The sequence below is a fragment of the Rhineura floridana genome, chromosome 2 (genome assembly GCF_030035675.1).
Source record: "Rhineura floridana isolate rRhiFlo1 chromosome 2, rRhiFlo1.hap2, whole genome shotgun sequence".
Taxonomy (NCBI): Eukaryota; Metazoa; Chordata; class Lepidosauria; order Squamata; family Rhineuridae; genus Rhineura; species Rhineura floridana.
In genome coordinates, this window is record NC_084481.1 from 167,141,999 (window position 1) to 167,160,048 (window position 18,050).

The window sequence follows — 18,050 nt, forward strand, 5'->3', positions numbered from 1 at the left end:
TGCTCTTACAGTAACCAGTTAAATGTTGGTGGGAAGCCCACAAGCAGGACATGAGGGCAAGAGCCCTTGCAAATAATCTACACCATTCTGAGTGGCTGCCCTTAATTATAGAATTTCCTTCCACAGATGTCTTGCTATGATGCTATGCCCTTTTTTGGAAGACCTACATGTTTTGGCCTTTGGAAATTAGGGCAAAATCAGCCAAGGTAAATTAATAATCTTAATATGTTCTGCAGGTTGTTTTGCTGTAGTTGTTCAGCCCAGGCCTTCCCAATGGGACAGAAACAAATTGTTTATACAATTGCTTTTGTGTACTTATGCAGACCCAACTATGGCAACATTTACCATAAGGGAATCTACTTTTGTTCACTATTTAAAAAGGCTGACTCATTTGTCTTCACAGTTCAGAACTTTGTTGCTGGTGAAATGGAGGGTAAGAGTATCAGGGTTGTACCATTCATTTTCTGGGGATTTAATGTAACCCCCAGTATCAGACCCCACTTCTTCCTTGGCCCTTATGAAGCACAGCAGGATTCTTTGCACGAAGCTGAGGTGCAGATTGAACCACTACTGTGTATGAATCTTGCTTAAAATGTGCAAATTCTCCCCTTACAGTATTACAAGTCCCCTATATTTAAACATTACTCATTGTAATTTGTAACATTATAATGTTATAATTTATAACATTATAATTTTATTAATCATCCTACCCCCACCCCATTTTATGCAATATTGACTCATGTATCTAACCATAATTCAGCAACCTGAATTTGTTTCTTCCAAGTATTTTAAGAGCAGCTTTCACCTCACATTCTAAAATTTCTGGTTCTTCATCATACAGTTCCTCTGTGAATGAATCTGTCATCCTTGCATGTCTTTTACAGAGTTCTTCAGTGTATTGCTTCCATCTTCCTTTTATTTTATCTCTGTCAGTCAGTATGCTCACCTGTTGATTATTCAACATCCCTACTTTTGGTTTAAATATCCCCTCAATTTCTCTATAATCTTTCGGAATAGGGCTCTTGTTCTACCCTTTTTGTTGTCCTCTTCTATTCCTATACAATAACTATTGTAATAGTTCTCTTTGTCCCTACATACTAGTCACTGTATAGTTGCATTTAGGGTTCTAACAATGTTTCTATATCCTTTTGCTTTTGCTTTCCTTCTCTCTTTAACCATTTTAAGAGTTTCATCAGTCATTGAGGTCTTTCTTTTTAACTAGAGTTATTGTCTTTTTGCATTCTTCCCTGATAATGTCTCTAACTTCAATCCATAGTTATTCTGGTTCTCTATCCACTATGTTTAAAGCCTCAAATCTGTTCCTTATTTGATCTTTATATTCTTCTGGGATGTTATTTAAATTGTATTTTGGCGTTATGATTGTCGTCTTTTCAGTTGCTCGAAAAATGTGCGTGCAAGAAACAAGTTATTGGCTTCACAGAATTCACATCTTGTTTTGGTATGTGATCAATTTATTCCTGTACTTCTGAGTAAAATCTTTCCACGTCCTCTTCTTTGCTGTTGGAGCATGACCTGGATGATGGTTATGTTAATAAGTTTTCAGTTTAATCTCATTGATATCACTCACGCAGACCTTGCAGTATAGCTCCTGATTGCTTTTGCTACATCACTTCTCACTATTAAAGCAACCCCGTTTTTTCTTAATTTTCTCATTTCCTTCATAAAATATTTTGTAATTGCCTGACTGAAAATGTCCCATTCCCATCCCTTTTAATTCATTCATGCCAAGTATTAGAATGTTGATGCATTCCATTTCTTGCTTGCCAATCTCTAACTTTCCCTGGTTCATGCTTCTCACATTCCATGTTCCTATTGTGTACTTTGTACAACTCCAGACTCTCCTTTCGCATCTGTGCACATCCGCCTCTGGGCTTCCATTTGGCTTTCACCGAGTCCGAGTGGCATCATTAGTCACAGCGCTACTCATACTTGTCCATTGTTCTTCCCCAGTAGCTCATTGAGTGCCTTCTGACCTGGGGGTCTCATCTTGCAGCACTATCTCGTGTTGCATTTTGGATAGTCTATTCATAGGGTTTTCATGGTAAGAGATCTGCAGAGGTGGTTTATGTGACGTCCTTCCCTGGTTCTCCCTGTCAGGTTCCCACCTGCTTGTGGCTACTGCCTTTCACTAGGCACCACCAGGGATACCACCAGTCCGGACCGTCCTTTATATGGTTTCTCACTCCGCTCTAGCACAGATCTCACTAGATCCCCCTGCTAGGCAGCACCACCAGTCATGTCCTATAACCAATACTCCCAGAGACTTTGCCTGAGTCTCTCTCTAGCTGGTTACTTTTGTGACTGCGTGCTTATGCTGTTAACAACCCCCTTGTATCTTTACAGATAATGCATACAACTCTGGGTTGCTCTGGATACTTGAATTGTTATTATTCCTCCCTTCACCGCTGCCACCATTAGATACTGTTTCTATTCAGCCTTGGTAATTACCTTGCCCTCCCTTCTGGTATGTATATCCCCCAGCCAAGGATCAGGCCTTTGGTAAACCAAATAAGTATTTATTAAATATCAGAAATAACAAGATTAGTTTTAGAATGTTTCACAAGCGTATGGTTTCATCTATTCCTGTTTTGTACTTGACTTGTTATTAATCAGAACTCCAACTCCCTCTTTCTCCACACTCCCAACATCCACCACCAAACACCTTCTTCTCCACCCTACTAACATCCACCCAGATTCAACTGTCATTCTTCCATTTATACTCCCAGCCATTCAAACGCTCAGCCAACCATCCAGCATTCTACTGCTCATGTACTCCCCCCTCCTCTTTCACTCCACTTACCATATGTCTTCTATATAAACAGCACTTACCATATTTACACTATAAGCAGGAACATCACAGTTTACCATTGCCTTCCTCTGAGTCTGGATGCATCTTAGTCTGGTACGTCAGCTTAGACCATTCTGCTTTAGGTGCCCCTGCTAGGAGTCTAGACTCCTGACAGCATTGCTCTCAGCTTCTTCAATGCTCTGAAACCCCCTCACCACGTTAAGGTGTGCATGCCAGAGAGGGCAGACCCACTTTGCCTACCAAAAATCCCAGGGAAACTTTGGTTTCCAGACTACTAGAATGTATTTTCTTCTCCACTCTGAGTCCCCAGTGGTGCTTCACCAGCCCCCACAGATCTGTGCTCAGACTGTAGCTCTTTTCCTGTCTCTGTTTCTCGGCTTTTCCTCTTTTTTCCAGGGAGATAGCCCTCCTTTAGGTCAAAGATACAAGTCATAGTCCCGTTACATTACCTTACAGCAGCCAGCTTGCAATATTGGCTAATTTTGATTAGCCAATGGAAATATAGTAAGAGTCTATCTGAGCTCATGTGGAGTGCCCTTCCTTAACACCAAATAAGTGTGTCCTGCTGCTCTCATGGAACCAAAAAGAAGGGCTAATAACACTGATGGCATTGGGCCACAAAAACCTCAATTCATGCATGTCACTCTGGGAATTAAACATTGTCTGTTCCTCCTCGGTAAGTGAACGATGTCCCAGAGAAACATATTCCATCCTCCAATAGGTTCAACCCTAGTTTTTCCAAACTCCCCATGGTATTCCCCATCTCTCTGTATGGATGTGAAAGTTGGACAGTGTAAAAAGTGGATAAGAGAAAAATCAACTCATTTGAAATGTGGTGCTGGAGGAGAGCTTTGCACATACCATGGACTGTGAAAAAGACAAATAATTGGGTGTTAGAACAAATTAAACCAGAACTGTCACTATAAGCTAAAATGATGAAACTGAGGTTATCATACTTTGGACCAGAGCTTGGAAAAGTTACTTTTTTGAACTACAACTCCCATCAGCCCAATCCAGTGGCCGTGCTGGATTCCTGGACTGGTGGGCCCCTGTCCTGGCCAGGCTGTTCACACAAATAAATAATACAGGCATGTTTCCGGAGAGATGGAACCAGAGCATTCTCATTCCAATCTACAGAAAGGGGCCGAGGCATGATCCTAATAACTATCACCTGATCTCCCTGCTAGACATTGGTGCGAAGCTTTATGCCAAATATCTCTTGCTTAAACTGGAAGAATGGGAAGAGGCTAATCAAGTCATCTTTCCTGAACAAGCTGGTTTTCAGAAAGGGCAAAGTACAATTGATCACTGTCTATCCCTTTTTTTCTTAGCCAGACAGAGTGTGAATGGCCCCATGAAACATCTATACATCGCTTTCGTCAATCTGGCAGCCGCTTTTGATTCCATAGATAGGTCATTGTTGTGGGCAAAATTAGCAAAAACTAACATCGACAGATGGCTCTTGTTTCTTATAAAAAAACTACATTCCAATACCAGTCCTAGAGTAAGGGATGGTATCTCGGGCTCACTATCAGACCCTTTTGACATTGGGAAGGAGGTGAAACAGGGGTGCCTTTTAGCACCATCTCTCTTTAATCTCTACCTTAACGACATAGTAACTGAACTATCAAACCCGGATTCTTTCCCTCCTTCCCTGGGAGCTAGGAAAGTATCTATACTTCTCTATGCAGACGACATGATCTTATTATCCATCACCCACATGGGCCTAAGGAGACTTTTGGAAAAACTTAACATTTATTGTGCCAAAGAAAATCTCCAAATTAATCACGCAAAAGCAAAGGTCATGGTGTTTGGCAAAAGGCACCTTAACCTCAGGTGGTCTGTTGGGGGACAACAAATTGACCAATGTCATGTTTTCAAGTATTTGGGTTTGCACTTTGCGGACAATCTCTCTTGGAAGAAACATATTGAGTTTTCTAAAGTGGTTGCTCTTAGATCATGTGGAGCTATACTCAATTTTTATCGGACAGCAGGGGGTAAACTTATCATCCCGGCATTGAAAATCTTTCAGAGTAAGGTGCTAGCTCAGATCCTTTATGGTGCAACTGTTTGGGGTTGGGAGAACCCCCACCTATACATTTTAGAGACTATCCAAAATAATTTCCTGAAAAAACGTTTGTCACTGCCTGTAGGTACACCAGCGGCTTTAATCCGTGCCGAGGTGGGCTTCCCGCCAATCAGAACCCGAATTCATCTTGCCCTACTTAACTATTGGAGAAATGTTAAAGATGCCCCAGCCAAGTTAATACTGAAAGCCTGTGTGGAAAGGGCTTCTGCCGATAATTTCTGGTCCTCCAGACTAGCCAATATTTACCAACTATATCACATATCTCAGCTGGCCTCCATTAATCCTTCTACCTGTGTGCGGCTGAGAGAGGCAATATTTCAACATTGTGCTTGGCTAGATAGACTGGTAATAAGTAACTCCAAATTCTCTAAATGGTTTGGAGTTTTAAAACATGACCATCTTAGAGCACGGTACTTGGCCCAGCCTTTAACAATAAATCTGAGGCAAGCATTCACGGCTCTCAACGATGCCGAACGCGATCCTAACTGGCCATTACAACCGGGTTCCTTGGGGTCAGCGGTTGTGTATTTGCGGTGATCCGGTGGTTGAAGATTTGCCCCATTACCTGTTAGAGTGTACGTTATACTCCCATCCACGGGCTAAATTTTTGAATGGTTTGCTGCCAAGCCAGAGTGTGGTGTGGGGTCCCCGCAGTATCTCCTTTCTCCTATCGGACACAGACCCCTCGATCACATACAGAGTTGCCCTTTTTGCCCTGGTGGCGCAAAAGCTGCGCGCAAAGCATGTAGCAGAGTGTCATGGCCCCTTTGGAGGACTCATCAGACGAGGATGACTAGGGAGTAACAGCAGCAGACCCAGAAGGAGCAACGGAGGAAACTCCTGAGAACCCAGCTCCTTCTCCCCCTCAGCTGCAGAGCACCCCAGACACAGCTGAAGCCCTTCAGCCAGATGCAGACAGGGAACAGGATACTCCCCCCTCACCTGCAGAATGTAGACAACAGAAGGTCAGGCAGAAGAGGGGCAGGCCTGTCCACTTAAGGCCAAAATGCTGATGGCTCACACCTGCTGACAAACCTGCTCCTTAAAAGACAAACCTTGGCTCAGGTTGTTGCTGACTACAATGGCAGGTGTGGCTTCATGTGTTTCCAGATTCCCTGAACCTTATCTTGGACTGACCCCTTAGCAATTGAACCCGGACCTCTACTGACCTTACTTCTGGACTTCTGGCTTGGCATGTAAGCTTGGAAAGGGCCTTGCCCTTATCACGCTTCATCCTTGTTAGCCTGGCAGATTTATGACCAAGCTGCCAGCTAAGGACTTTCCTGCCCTGTTAAATACCCAGGAATTTTCAGCCCCCCCTGCACTGCTGTCTCAGTGCAGAGCTGACACAGAGCTGGAGTCCAATTGTTGGGAGGTTACTTAGGGTGAGACTATATGGACTGTTGACAGGACAGTCGGGGACAAGTGTTTTAGGACCCTCTATATTGGTTTTAGAAACCGTATAGGATTTTAGCTTCAGATGATATGTGTCTGTTTTAAACTTTTGTATAACCTGTGATTATATGGTGTGACATGCGATGGCCTATGGCTAAGCAATAAAGTTATACTGACTGACTGACTGACTGGGTGGGGCTGATGGGAGTTGTAGTTTAAAAAAGTAACTTTTCCAAGCTCTGCTTTGGACACATAATGAGAATACAAGATTCACTAGGAAAGACCATAATGCTGGGAAAAACAGAAGGGAGTAGAAAAACAGGAAGGGCAAACAAGAGATGGATTGATTCCATAAAGGAAGCCACAGACCTGAATTTACAAGATCTGAACACGGTGGTTCAGGACAGATGCTCTTGGAGGTCACTGACTCATAGGGTCACCATAAGTCGTAATCAACTTGAAGGCACATAACAACAACAACAACAATCAAGCAGCTCTACAAAACTGAAACATGTCTCTTCTGCCAGTTCTACAGCTCCCTTGCCTTTCTTTCTCTTCTTTCCATGCAAGCTGACAAACAACTTCCATTGGCACCATAGCATAGCCTAGCAAGCAAGCACCAGCATTTTTAATACCAGATCTAAAAATGCTAGGAGAATAACATTCTCTCTTCCATAATAGAAGTCTGCTCCATATTTTTCTTCCCTCCCGGCAACAATTCTGCTCTTCACTAATAGCAGCTTGCAGCCCTGATCTCTGGGTGCAAAAGTAAAGTTGGGCTGAAGTTCTCAGCCTAGGCTTTTTTGGGGGGGACACTTTGTGGTACTTGAAATGCCCTCTGAAGATTTGATTGATTTCAGGGATGGGTGGGAGAAAACAAAAGAGTGGGAGGAAGGAATAAGATTGGATTTTGCTTACCCACTAAAAGTCTCCAGTATCCCCTCCCCTTTATACTGGTTCCAGCTGAACAGTCCCACAAAGTGATGGGGGTATTTAACCCAGCCGGAGTTCAAAGGGCACCCTAACAGAGTTCTCACATGGAGACTGCTATGGGCAAGAGGAAGCTTTTTCCCCCCAGTCTGAGATCAGGCAATAAAGATACAGTAGTAAATAGGATGGAGGAATGCATCAATTTCAGTTTCTCATTTTTCCAAACTTAAGTTCGGTTTTCCACATCAATTTGCAATTTAAAATGCCTTCACAGAAATTGCCCGGATTTTAATGTGCGTTTTTACTACTATTTAGATACTGTTCTACTACTATTTAGATATGTATGTATATTTTTCTAGTACAATCCATTTCCAGATGTTATTGTCACTAATAGAGGCATTTTTATGCACACATCCCTAATATTCACATTTTTGTACATACTGTTATGAGCATTGGGGCTGGTTCTGCTGGCCAGATGAATTTCTTATGTTAAACAAATAGAGTGGCCAGGTAGGATAATGGGTTTTTCAGTTGCCCAGCAACTGGTGAATGGGCCAGGAAGACCCTTTTGTCATTGAAACTCTTCAGGAGAGCCTTCCCCCCCTTCTTGGAGAGAATGGCTGGGGCTGCAGGCAGGCAGAGAGGTTATCCCTCTGAACCATGGCTTTAGGATGCCTCCTGCAACACAGATGGAAAAGCTGGATATTGGACTGCTGATGCCTTGAACCCCTCCTTCCTAACCTCAGGTTGGAATGTGTGTAAATAAACAAACCATATTTGATAAAGACACTGCAGTCTCCACTGACCTTCTTCCCAAAGGAAACCAAACCCTGGAGAAGCACGGGGACCCCTGAAATCTCACCGCTCAGAGATTGGGGAGGCGCGCAACAATACTTTTGGTTGGAGAACTGCACTGCAAAGTGTGAATGTAGAAGGAAAGCTGTATTTTGCTTTATGTATTGCTTCAGGAAGTGTGAATTAGGTAGGTTTGCATTAAAATGTAAACCGGCCTGAATTTCTCCTGTTTCCCTAGTTGCCTTGGGGAAAATGAAACCCTTCTGCTGAAAACCCTTTGGGAAAAAAGGCTTTAATAGACAGTTCCTGTGTGCTGCCTACCCGATGTTTTCATGGGTACAGCTTCCTCAGATCTCCTTGTGCAATTCACTGAAGCGACCTTGTTCTACTAGATTGCATACCTCAACAGAAGCAGACTTGAAAACATAGGAAACAAAGAGGACCCCACCACTGAACACCTTTATTAAAGCAATGATAAGCTGGTATAGCACAGTGGGGAGGAGAGCCTGGCTGGGAGTCCAGAGTCTGTGAGTTCAAATCCCCGCTCGTGTCTCTTGGGGTTCAAGGGGCAGCTAAAGATCACCCCCACAGTGAGTGGCTCAGGGCTTACGTGCCCTGCCACCTGTGCAGCCATGGGCAAGCTGCATAGTCCCAAGGAGCCCAGTTGCCCCCCAGCTGGCAGTTGTGGACAAGGAAGGGGCTGGCTTGTGCAGCTGTGGCAAGCTTAGCAGGCCCTAGCCAGCTGGGGAGAATTAGCCTCCGAGGGAGGCAATGGTAAACCCCCTCTGAATACTGCTTACCGTGAAATCCCTATTCATAGGGTAGCCATAAGTCCGGATGATTAATCAATAAAAATCCACAGAATTACACAGAGGAGCAAATAAAACACAAACCGATCAAAATATACACCAGAATAGACAGCTAAAACAATACCCTGAAAGTGACTTAAAAGGCCTAAAATGTTTTTTTTAAAAAATACCAGGAAAAGAAAAAAGGTATTCTTCTGAAAAGGTAGAAGAACTGGTCCCAGGCAAGCCTCCCCTGGGGAGCATATTACACAGGTAAGACACCATAACCATATGGTGTGGAGTGCTGTTCAAGCTGGGAAGTAGCTCCTTAGCAACTGCTTCCTCTAGTAGTTTGTCTTGATTTCTGTGTGGGAGGATTCCATCAGTGGTAGCCGGGTTGACTTGGTAAAACTCCTGATGCAACTTCCTCTAATGTTTTGCCATTGGGGTATTGTTGCTGTTAGTGCTGCCACTGCGTTGCCTGAGTGCTGTAGTCCCACAGGTGGAGTCCTGCTCTAGCTCTGTCTCCCCCTTCTTTGTGACCTCTCCTCTCCTCCACTCCACTCTGAATATTGCTCATATTTGGAGATATGTGACTAACAATAAATTAGCTGGATGTTACTCGGTGAGCGCAAGAAAGGGAAGCTGTTTTGAACCAGGCTGCTGATTCCTGCCAGTCACCCCCAGGGTAAGTGGTTGTGAAGCTTCTCTTGATTCTATAGACCCAGTTCTTTTCCATGCTCGTTGTCTCATTTATGCCCTCTCTGGGCTCAGTATGAAAGACAGTATCATATTGTGTATTTTGTGTCCAGAGGGTATGGAGGCTAACCTTAAATGTCAAGCTGAAGGATTAGGTTGCCATGCTGTTTTTGTAGAAATAAAAAAGGGTGTGAATTCACTTCAGGCAAAGCCCAACCCCTGAATCAGGGTTGGTTTGCATGTGAGATGAGCTGCTTTGGAGAGATCTGGACCTTGCCCAAAGTGAAGTAATAATAAAAAATAAAAAAGAATAGTCTTTTTGATTACCATTAATCACTGGCTGGTATTTTGAATGTCACTGTTCAATAATTTAGCTAATATTCTTTGATTATATTAAACAGTAATTATACTGTGGTGTTATAAGTTCTTTGATGCCACATTCACTTTGACCTACTAATATGGTGAAAAGCAGGTCTACAAATTACTTGATTAAAAACGACACCCTACTGAAGGATTCTGCTGTGAAGATGATTTGTTTCTTACTGTTTGGTTTCTTTTCCCATTCTTCTTAATTTCCCATTTTCAGGAGCATGTCTAAAAACATTTAAACAAGTATACAAATTTTAAAACAGACAAAAAAATTTAAAAACACAATTAAAAATAAAATAAAAACAATTTAAAAACACATGCTAAAATGCCTGGGAGAATAGGAAAGTCTTGACCTGGTGCTGAAGAGATAACAGTGTTGGCACCAGGTGCACCTCATCAAGGATATCATTCCATAATTTGGGGGCCACCACTGAGAAGGCCCTCTCCCTTGTTGCCATCCGCCAAGCTTCCCTCAGAGTAGGCACCCGGAGGAGGGCCTTGGATGTTGAGCGTAGTGCACTGTGTAGCTGTTTTTTGTTTTGTTTTACAAATAACAAGTGCAGGGGGTCCTGAGCTGGACTAGGACCATGCACAGGATGAGGAGATTTAACCCTTTTCTCCCTACTGCAGCCTTGATAGGAATCCCCCTCTCCCAGTGCCTGCTGTTCCTAATGGGAGAAAAACTTCCACTGCGAATATCAGGTGCAGGGTAGGGGGAGGTGATTCCAATTGGAATGTGGCATGGCCAAAGAGTTGAAGCAGCCCTCCTCCATGCCTACATTCTGCTCCAGCTTGCCCTCTCCCTGGGTATCTCTTAAAACAAATGTTGGGTATGTCTACAAAGTGAGACCCAGTGTGGCATAGTGGTTAGACTACAACCTGGGAGACCAGGGTTCGAATCCATGAAGGTCACTGGGTGACCTTGGGCCAGTCACTGCCTCTCAGCCTCAGAGTAAGGCAGTGGTAAACACCGTCTGAATGCCGCTTACCATGAAAACCCTATTCATAGGGTCGCCATAAGTCAGAATTGAATTGAAGGCAGTCCATTTCCACTTTCCATGTCAAAAAAAAAAAAAAAAGAATTCAAGCAACAACAAATTATGTGATAAAGCTTCTTCCAGTTTGGCCCTTGTTCACTCATTCCTTTATCCTCACATTCCTGAAACGTCAAAAGAGGCGAGGCTGTGCCTGTATACATTAAATGCAAGCTCATGAATAGCTGTCAGTTTGCAGTCCTCTTTCAAGAGGTATTGTCCTAATACACAAGAGCCAGTTTATATTTCTGACTCTATGCTACTGAGATGATGATGGCATCCTTTCACAGCACAAAGGTGGTAAGAAAACTATGAGGATTAATATTATATTCCCTATTCAGTTGTTTAGATATCCAATTATTTAGACAAAAATGCATGCATTGTTTTCCATTTCAGGGCTGACTGGAGTAGTCTGTATTCTTTATACCCACAGGTTATGAAAGGCTATTTTCTGTAGTCCACACTTTTATTTAGTGGAATATATTTGTCCTAGAAGTGATAATCTGGTTTAATGGGAGGAGAATAGAATAATATATTATTATATCTGCATGGTACAATGGTAATAATATAATTGAAAACCATGTAAGTATCTAACTCTAGAGAGAAACAATGTAATTATACTGCCATCAGAGTGGCTGTATACTATAGCCAGCATGGATTTTTCGCATTTCGCAATGTTAAATTGAAAATACCCCCCAATGCCATTCTGCCGCTTCCCATAAGCATATTTCAAAACAAAACCTTACAAAACTTATAGTCCTGAACTCAGAAACGCTTACTTAACTCTCTAAGTTTTCATTGTGATACACACAACAGTCAGAGAGAATCGAGAGTTCAAAATGTAAAACAAGAGAAAAAAATCCAGACCCCTGTTGGACTTTTTTCTGTCAGTGGTCTCATAATTTGCTGAAATTAATTAAAAATCAGCCATGTTCACAGAGTACCTGTAATCCTATTACTGACCTTGCCCCATATTCTGACCTTCATCTCCTGCAGTTTAAAAGTTAAAAAAAAATGCATGGCTGATTTTTAATTGATTTAAGAAATTTAGCATTGAAGTCTATTATAACATTGGGCATGCTCAGTAAGAACCAACTGTCAGTGTTCTAAAAGCCAGACTCATAGCTGTTTGGCTCGGCTAGTCAGGGGGCCACACCCACACCAGCAAAAAAGCAAAGAGGGAGACACCCAATGATGCTCCAGCCAAAGAGAGGGAGCCCTCAAGGTGCCAGAACAGCAAACAGCAGAGAGTGAAAAATGATGATTTTTTATTGCAGTCGGAGAGGTCTCTCTCTTTTTGGCTGGCACACTCATGCCAGACCTTTATTATGCAGCCATAGTGAGTGCTGGCAACCACTGCAATCAGCCCAAATAACAGAAACATGTGCTGTCCTGATCTTGTTTTAGCAGGGAGGAAGCAACATTACTAAGACAGTTGATATAGTTCAGATAGTCACTTTAAATATTTTTATTTACTTTGCAATTTTATTGACGTTTCCTTTAGTAAATCATTCTCTTTTGCTTCTGTTACTGTGAATATGTGAACTACAGCAACTCCAAAAACTATTGTGGAATAATGGCACTGACTGTTCTGCAGAATAGTCTCGAGTGAACATGAGGTGTGTCTCAATTTGTACAAAATAAAACAGTGGGAGGTGAAATATATTCTAGCAAATTCAAGGTGTGTTCTAGGTGTGTTTAATTGACCATGTCCACCTTTCCTTAAGTGGAGTGGTTTAAGCATAGCAAGCTGAAAACATGCATCTTGGGCAGGCCAAGTTTGTTTTTTCCAACAGCTAGATCCATTGCTTAAGTAGCAACATATTGTAATCAGTTTGATTTTACATCAAACTGCAGTTTCAGATTCAAGTGTTAAAGCACCCCAAATAAAAATAGAACATAACCTCCAGTTTAAAATACAAAAGGCTATCTTCACCATCATATGACATTGACCAATAAAAAGGTTTTGAAATTAATAAAAATAAATATGACACAGATTTATACGATAAAAATGAAAGAAATATAATTTTCTACGTTAGATTCTCTGTAGAAACAGTAGTAACACAGGAAAGAAGCAAAGTAAGAAGAACACCAACAAACATACAAAAATGTAATCTTTGGAGATGACAGGAGTTGCCACCACTCACCATATGCTCAGGGGCACGTTACCAAATTCTTTCAAGCTACGCAGGAAGTGGATTGGACTGTGAAAGACCAACCAAAATTGTGTTTGCCATTTTTACATATTTGTAGGGCAGTACAATATCTCAGAAAGGAGGTCAGGTCTCCTGTTCCCCTGGTGCATTCATTATAGTTGCCCAATTTCCCTGCTTTTTAAAGTTTGATAGAAATATTTGTTGGCTATAGGTATGTTCTTAAACTGCAAGGGTTTTTTTTTGCCTATTAGTGAATAAAGTCATACTTTAGGGTGCATACCTCAAGCTCTATGTTGATTAGTGATCCCTTAACACTCTCTGACTGCAATCGTATACTCAATGGGATTTCCTTTGGAGGGGCATGTATAAGATTGTGCTGTTTGTGTAGCTTGTCAAAATAAAGTTGGTTAAATAGCTATACTTTCAATGTATGTTTTGTTGATTAAGAAGGAATAATAATGTTTATTGAATATAAATACAGAAAGCAAGAGGTGGTTGCTATTCTGGATTAATTAAAAGGCTGTAACCTTTATGTGACAGCCAATGTGGCTTAGTGGTTAAAGTGTTGGACTATGAACTGAGAGACCAGGATTCAAATCCCCCCATAGCCATGAAGCTCATTGGCTGACCTTGGAATAGTCACTTCCTCTGAGCCTCAGAGGAAGGCAATGGTAAACCACCTCTGAATACTACTTACCATGAAAACCTTATTCATAAGGTCGCCATAAACCGGAATCGACTTGAAGGCAGTCCATTTCCATTTTCAATAGCCAATTCTTGTAAATACCAGGTTCACCTTTGCTCTGTAATTATTACACTGTATGCCTTGTGGAAATTGTTGGCAGCTAGGGTGTTTCTAATTTATATTATGATTTCATCATCTTCTTTTAATCCAAGCATTACGACAAATTGCCAGAGTCTTGATGCATGACTAACAGATATTCAGTGTTGTGACATATCTATTCCATTCAGTTTTTGAGGTGGAGGAATGTGGACAGTGTACTTTGTGGACACAAGGGCAGACCATAAGAAGGCTATGGAAGCTTGCAAATATAAACAAGAACTTAATTTCGTGATTTGTTTATTTTGCATTGTATCATGCTACTATGTCTTTACCATGCTTGATTTCAGCAGGGTTTTGCAGGAGAACTTGGTTGGATTTTTGCCTCATTCATTAAAATCTGTAGTCTCATGCTAGGAACAGAACATGCAGCATGACATGCATGCACACACACAGCTAGTCCATGGCATTTCATTGGTGCTGGACTATGACCTGGGAGACCAGGGTTCGAATCCATGAAGTTCACTGGGTGACCTTGGGCCAGTCACTGCCTCTCAGCCTCAGAGCATGGCAATGGTAAACCACCTCTGAATACCGCTTACCATGAAAACCCTATTCATAAGGTTGCCATAAGTCGGAATTGACTTGAAGGCAGTCTGTCATCATCATGAGTTAGAATTGGAGGTAAAATTGTTTCAGTTCACATTTAAAGATGAATCTAACTGATTTGCACTTCCTGAAACAATACACAAACCAAAGCACAGTTATCCTTCACACTTCTCCAAATTTTGCAATGCAATTCTCCAACCAGGTAATGCATGCAAAATAATGTGGATTTGAACCCTAGTTTCCCAGGTCCTAGTCTGATATACCAACCACTATACTGTACCACACTGGTTTTGCATTGGCTTTCTGGGGTACCTTTTAGGTTAACCTTCTTGCTATCTAAGCTGATTTAGTGCCCCTTTTTAGGAAGTCAAGAGGTGAAGGCAAAGTTGAATATGATATGTGCCACAACCCAGCAGGTGGAATAGAGAAGGGGGGAATTAGGGCCCAGAAAACTGGCAATATACTCCTGTCATAGTAATCAAAAGACAGAGGGGACTTCTCCAGGAAGGTGGAGATGCCAGTACTTGGCTACTGGGCAGAGTCTCAGAATAAGGGCCAACCAACTGACCTGGACAGCTGTTGTCAGCTCATCGAGCTCATGATATGTGAGATCATTTGACAGGCATTTTTAGGCTTAAGCATGAGCATGTCACATGAGGGCCAGGCCCACAGGTGCAGAGAGCAGGGAATGGGGTCCCCGCCTGCATCCCACAGGTTTAAAACAATCCCAGGTGATTATTATGTAATTATTCAATAAACTTTCCAATACAACTGTGACCACCATTGCTCCAGTATTGCCACAATGGCTGGAGCTGATGGGAGTTGGAGTCCAATGATATCTGGAGAGCCACAGGTATCCCAGCCTGATCTACATGAAACTTCTGGGAGAGATAATCTAAAATCAGTAGCAAAATGTCATCAGTATGCAGGTGACACACACATTTTATCTTTCCTTTCCATCTGTGCTAGGTGTGGTTATAGATATACTGAACAGGTGTCTTCTGGAATTGTTAATAGGTCTAACAAACTAAAGCTCAATCTAGATAAGACCAAGATACCTCTGGAGAGTGACATAGCTCACCAAGAAGAGATTAGGCCTGTTATGGGTGAAGTTGCATTTTCCGGAAATGGCAGGTTATGTAGCTTTAAGTTCCTGTAAAGCAGGAATGTGGAACTTTTTTAGCTCCATGGGCCAGATCCTTATCTGATCCCAGCCTCAGCAGGACCATCTACCTGTCAATCAGCTGATGTCACAATGACGTCTGGTGATTGGGTGCTTTGAAGCTGGACTTATTTATTTATTTATTTATTTATTATTTAAAATATTTCTATCCCACCCTTCTACCCTATAATAGGGCACTCAGGGCGGCTTACAAAAATAAAATCAAACATGTACATAATAAAATTGTAAACAGTAAAATCACAAAAACATTAAAATAAATTAAAATATATAAAATACAATTACAATACATAAAATACTGTACACACACACACACACACACACACACATATATAGGGATTGGTACTAATGGGACTACAAAGGTAAAATTTAACATAGAAGGCATAAAATCAGTGTCAGGCACCTTCAGTCAGACTTCAAAGTACCATGCAGGGCTTGAATGAATGAATGAATGAAACTTTATTTTTACCCCACCCTTTTTCCAAACTGGAACTCAGGGCAGCTTACAAATAAAACTACATGTAGTTAGAAACTGCTTGCACAGAGCTTTGGCTTTGCTCCACATAAGTGAATGGGTGATACAGCTGAAGTATCTTTCCCTTGTCAACACACAATCAGTGTGTATTAACTTCACGCTCCCAACTGTACACTGCCAGCCACATTTCTTCTTGCCCCAAACCTGGCATCACATATAATGTCTGGTGTGAAGCAGGTGGGTGTGGTTTGGGGAAATGATCTCATGGGTCAAGTTTGGCCTGTGGACTGGAGATTCTCTGTTCCTGTTGTAAAAGATCAGGATCTGCTGTTAGATATGACACCTTTAACCAGTTTTGGATGGTTTTGGAAAGAAAGCAGTCTCTCTTTAAAAAAGACACAATTATTCCTGTCCTGAAAACTTCCAGATTGCACTACTGCAATGTGCTGTTGCACTCATTTCCTGTCATTCTGTGGGCTTCCTACAGCATCTGTTTCGTGACTGTGAGAACAAAATGTTTGACTGTTTGATTAGTTTATATAAGATTTCCTACCCTTCCTCCAATCTGGAGTTCAGGGCAAATAACACTTGATGAATAAAAAATCATACAAAATAACACATCATTTTAATTACAAAGTCATAACGGCAACAATTCAGCAGTAAATAACATAAGTAAAACCTGGCCTAACCTCAGTAAAACCTTACCCCATTATATAAATGCCCAGCCAGTATTAAAATATCTATAGCCTCCTCCTCATGGCTTATAGACTAGATGGGCCTTACGTTTGATCCGCTAGAGCTCTTCTTTTGTTCTTACATAATAACATGTAACTGTGAATTTTATTAGGAAACTTGACAAGCTGGCATCTTGATTGTGGAACACGCTTCTCCTGTCTCTTCACATCACATAGCACACATCACTCAGTTTTTACATAGGTTTTTGATGAAAGGTAGTATTTTTTGACTACTTACTTACAGGGGTTGCACTCCCCCTGTCCATCTCCCGATATAGGTCATCCGTCAGGGCAACCAAGGCCAATTCAGTCCCATAACCAGGCTTGAACCCAGACTGGGATAGGTCAAGATAATCTGTGACATCCAAGAGTACCTGCAATTGCTGCTCCACAACCCTCTCAGTCACCTTCCTAAGAAGGGGGTATTTGTGACCAATTGGTAATTGTTGCAGACAAATGGGTCCAGGAGTGGTCAGATCACCACCTCTTTCAAAGCAAAAATTTGCTATATATATTAAGAATGCACTCTTTTAACTCACTTTGAGGTCTTCCAAAATTATGTCTTGCTTTGCTGTGACTAAGAAACCGAATTTGGGATGGGGCTATATGGACTAGATCAGGGTATGGGTCCTTGAACTCTAATGATGACTCTTTCTTGTCTGGATAGAGATAGTGAGGGTTGTGTGAATGAGTATAGAAAGTAGCCTACTGTACAAAGGTAAATTTTATGTTTGTTCCTCTGCCGACTTTCCTCTGGCCCTGCCCACCATTGGCATGTGTCCCTCAGAAGGTTGTCCAGAAGAGAATGTGGCCCTTGGATTGAAAAAGGTTCTCCACCCCCTGTCTGTATTATAAGTCTTCAGTTGGTGGGCCAGGACCTGACCTAAGATGGGTTGCAACAGCAGCTCTAGCACTATACAAAAAAAAAAGTTCTTGTTCCAGCAGACATTTTAAAGTAGTGTTTGGTTTTATGATGATTTTATCGTTTATTTTGTGTCTGGCTTGTTTTTATGTACACCGCTTAGAAATGCAATTTATTAAGTGGTATATAAATGTTTTAAATAAATAAATATGGTAAAAAATTAAGAAGTGACTTCCCAAATGCATGTTTGGGCTAAAGGTAGGTTGCAGGAGGACTGAAAATTTTGAAAACTGCTCTCTACATAATGGTGAACCTGCAGAAAGA

General features: G+C 41.7%; 1 protein-coding gene across 4 annotated transcripts in view; it reads left to right on the forward strand.

The window, feature by feature from the left end:
• The first annotated feature begins 9,286 nt into the window (after window positions 1-9,286).
• Window positions 9,287-18,050, forward strand: part of LOC133377366 (cytosolic phospholipase A2 epsilon-like) — a 76,459-nt gene continuing 67,695 nt past the window's right edge. The window contains exon 1 of one of the 4 annotated variants that reach the window (XM_061611326.1): window positions 9,287-9,515. Coding sequence is in view for 1 of the 4 variants with exons in the window: in XM_061611325.1 (XP_061467309.1) it covers window positions 11,197-11,229 (33 nt within the window). In the remaining 3 variants the exon portion in view is untranslated. Of the gene's footprint in view, window positions 9,516-11,147; window positions 11,230-18,050 lie in introns of those variants that run through there. The other 3 variants (XM_061611329.1, XM_061611331.1, XM_061611325.1) reach the window with 3 other exon arrangements.